A 4,250-nucleotide genomic window follows, 5' to 3' on the forward strand; every position below is an offset into this window, starting at 1 on the left:
ATATATATATATAGCTCACCATTACATTACAATATTGTAGCGTATAGGACACACCATACTAACACATCACATATAAAGCTAGTTCTTGTCCACTGTGCCAATAAACCGCTTGCATTTCTTCTCTTCAGGACAGAGCTGTCTGTGTTTCTGTCCTTGAAAGCATGGGCTTCAGGGTGGGACAAGGACTCATTGAGAGGTAGAAGAGCACACGCATTATATAAGCGCAACAGTAAATGCTGTGTGGCATGCGTCCTCATTTAGGTGAAATGTCTTTGGGTGTTTTCTAGGTTGACGAGGGACTCTCCGAGCTTCAAGGATGAGCTGGACGTAATGAAGTTCGTCTGTAAAGACTTCTGGACAAAGGTGTTCAGGAGGCAGGTTGACAACCTCCGGACAAACCATCAGGTAAAATAAAAGTGTAGAGTAACAATATGTGGACTGCTGTCAAAGAGAAATTGAAGGCTCCCCACGCTTTTGAATGTATGTTGAGAGTGTTGTTGTGAAGCCACAATTATTTATCCATTCACTGAGATTTTTGGTCTCACAGGCTCAGTTTCAGATCAGTCATCTTTCCACCAACAGGAATTTGGATCTCAGATCATTATGGTCTACAAGTACAGNNTACAGTAGCCCAGAACGGACAAAGTGAATGCTGATTCTAGATAGTGCTTTTAGTTTTACTGCCACAGTAATGTCTCCTACACAGGCTGAGCTGTAGTCAGTTGGTTGCAATCTGCAATTTAACCGCTAGATGCCACTGAATCCTACACACTGGTCCTTAAATCTTTAATAAACTCAGCCAAGGTCATAGATTACTTAAATCCCTTTTAGACTACAGGAAGTCTTGCTAAATTAATAATTAACAAAATTTAAGAAATGTAAATATTTAAAAGCCTATTCAGTGTTGAAATTGTTTGTTTCTATACATGCGTTTGTTCTCTGCCATAGGGCACCTATGTTCTGCAGGACAACAAGTTTTCTCTGCTGACTCAGCTCTCCAGTGGAAAACAGTACCTGGATCAGGCTCCTAAGGTTAGTATGCACTCCCTTTCTCTCACACACACACACACACACACACACACACACAAAGAGAATCAGAATCATAATCAGATTTATTGCCAGCTAGGTTTTTACACATACGAGGAATTCATCTTGGTGCAGTAGTGCATAAAATATACAGTCACACACAAATATACAAATCACACAACAATCACACAGAAAAAAGTGTACTTTTAAAATATAAATAAATAAAGATAAGAAAACTGTACAGAACTGTTCTTATTTTTGACATGCAGCGAAAGAAATTAGAATCAATCTCATTGTTGCTGAAGCTAATGTGTATGCATGTCTGTGTGTGTTTTCTCTCAGTACCTTGCTTTTTCCTGTGGCATTGTGAGAGGAGCTCTGTCTAACCTAGGCATGGACAGCGTGGTGACGGCGGAGGTCTCTGTTATGCCATCCTGTAAGTACTATCAGAATACCAATCCATGAGTTTCTTTATTGTGGGACCATGCTCATTGGCTAATAGAAGCCATACTGTTAACTGCTAATGGTGAAGTGTCATTATGGTTTACCTTTCTCTTTTTTCTTGCCAGGTAAGTTCCAGGTGGTGATCCAAAAGTTTTGACGTGACCCTCTCTGCTACCCTGGTGCTGATGAACAGGACCCTGTGGGGGTCTGTTAATCCTAAAGAGAGGATAGTAGTTCTGTCCTGATCAACCACAGAGAGAATCAAACACCACCATGATTTTCCACAACTGGGTCAAACAGGACTCGCCAGGTTCTGCTGACAACCAGGTACCCCTGACTGGGCAAAAAAGGGTTAGCCAGGGCTTATCCTTTACCTGTGGTACTCTGATACAGAACAAGATTTGTTTTATTGCTTTTTTTGGCATCTTGGTTTTTGATAGACGTTATTTTCCATTGGAGCAAATTGAATAATTAGAAATATTGAAGTTCTCAACTTAAGTTTTCACTAAATAAGCGGCGCCTGGCCTTGACCGATTGAAAAGAAATATTGACTGTCAGTGGCTGTGAATACAATATTGTGAATATGAATGTATAGTGAATCACATGGTAATGTAGTATTGTTTGTAATGTGTTGCAGTGTTAAGTCCCCAGATCGAGAGGAGAGTGCTTACTAAAAAAATATTGAAAATGATTAAAAAAAATCAGCGGAATTTCAGATAAGACGTCCTTTGTTTTCCTATTTAAGGACTATCAACAGCCATACGTTGTAGTTTAGCATCCATCCAAATAATAGCTAGCGAGCCTTTGAAAATCATTACATCTGGCACATCAGATTTATTATTCAACACTTGTTTCTGTGCGGACACACTGAGCAGCTGTAACCAGCTCCTAGTGCTTTGCTCTGCCTTGTAGCAGATTGCCTTTAGGAGCTGGGTGTTTCATGAATGCTGGTTTAAATTCAGTCAGTCGGTTAATTTGAAGGCAAAATGCCAATATAGAATGAGTCATTGGTACAGGAGACTTTAGTTTAATTATATGTTATTAAATATTATAACAGTTTCAAGGCCTGGCTTTTCTACAAATTTGAAAGTGGCATCTACCTAGTGAGCATCAGTCTGTATTTCTCTATAGCCATGTCACAGTTGACCACTCAAAGTGAGCTTATAGGTTATTGTTTTTGTACCAAGATGTACATTTGTTGTCCTTCGTACAGCATTGATATGTGAACATATTGTATTGAGATTTACAGTAGCATACAGTAAAATGCAAATGTGATTAAATCATGTTTTTAAGGCTAATAATTTCACATGGATATCTGGGTTACATTTACACCTTGCTTTGTATAAAAGTCTCCTCAAATATGAATCCTACAAGAGCTGTGAGGCCGTACGTATGTGCTGTTTATTTATTTTATTTTTTTTTCATTTTCAACACCACAAAAAGAAGGTCTGTTGAACGAGAACACAACACAATGATACCTTGATTATGAAATTCACCTCTCTGGTAGATGCTGTTGCCTCTTTGTGCCACAAGAGGGCCACATAAAGCTGTCGTTTTCATGTTTGTTGCTTTACCAGTTTCCCGATTCACCATTTTGGCAAGTTATGTCCAGTGTCTCCAATTCAGTTCTAGCTTGTTCTCTCAAACCTCTAGTTTATCGTTTTCACGTACTCCCAGTGTTTGTCTGGGAGAAATGAGAACCCATAGTTGAACTAACTGGGCTATTCAGTGCCATGAAAAACGCCCTTGTGTATTTATTTGCATGATGTTTTGTTTGACAAAATGACATTGAAGTTATTAGAAATATTTTGTCACCACAGCGTCTTCCATTAATTCTTCAAATATTTGTTATTGATATAATAATTCATTCTATTTTCCAACATGGTAGTTTAATTCCTAAGAGAACTGTTTAGTTATAATGTTCTTATGTAAATAGTGTGTGTTACTTTGCCTTTTCTCCTCTTTATTACTGCATAACAACACATTTCACTGTGTACACCAGCAACAGCAGGTCCATTTCCCATCATCCCTGCTTAAGTTATTAATTTTTCTTTCATGTTGTTGATCCATATCATGAGCTTGGCATTAAGAGGTCCTACTGTATGTGAGCGTACTGCACTTCTGAGATATTCACTATCAAAAGTTTTGTCCCAGAAGGCTTAAACTGTAACTTTTCAAGAGAACCTTTAGTTAGGGTTTACCGTACGCTTACCCAGGCTCAGTCAGATCCACCATCATATTTGGTAGAATATTTTACACTTTAATGAAAATCCAGAGGGTTAATATCTGTATTTACATTTTGCTATGGCGCCACATTGACAGTATTGCAGTCGCTGATGGACTATGGTGCTCAGTCTGCTTTTATTTTTGTCTCTGCTCTAATAAAGTACCCTTGACTGTGTTCCAGTATTCCACTGCCATCAGTGTAATAGTTTTACAAAATAAAGGTCGTTACATGTAACTTTATCCATTTAAAGTGCTCCCAGTGTGTTTCTCGCTCGGGCTTGTGGATGCTACTTTTTATATTTGCTCTTACCGCACTCATTAGTCTATATAGTACACAACATGCTTCCACGTTGTGTGTTTTACCATATAAGGAGGACTCCTAGCCTCAGTATTTCCTTTATATATTTGACGTAATGGCTTTTTATCATAAATGAGCCAACTCATGTGGACAATGAAGTTTAGGTAACTGCACAGTAAATCTTGACATCCTCTTGAGTTAAAACACTGCAGGTAATATACAGGCAGCTATCCTGAAAAGCAAAGTTTGGCTAAAG

The 4,250-nt window shown here is 38.5% G+C and overlaps 1 protein-coding gene across 1 annotated transcript; it reads left to right on the forward strand.

Moving 5' to 3' along the window:
• Positions 1-128: 128 nt before the first annotated feature.
• Positions 129-3,936, forward strand: trappc6bl (trafficking protein particle complex 6b-like; the record flags this gene model as incomplete). The annotated part of the gene is given in 5 exon segments (XM_035679492.1): positions 129-196; positions 288-405; positions 949-1,032; positions 1,369-1,462; positions 1,596-3,936. Coding segments are annotated over 5 exon segments (396 nt in total), but the record flags the coding sequence as incomplete, so codon positions are not given.
• Between the last annotated feature and the right edge of the window lie 314 nt (positions 3,937-4,250).

This window comes from Morone saxatilis, unplaced genomic scaffold (genome assembly GCF_004916995.1).
Source record: "Morone saxatilis isolate NCDOM2014 unplaced genomic scaffold, NCSU_SB_2.0 Contig8, whole genome shotgun sequence".
NCBI lineage: Eukaryota > Metazoa > Chordata > Actinopteri > Moronidae > Morone > Morone saxatilis.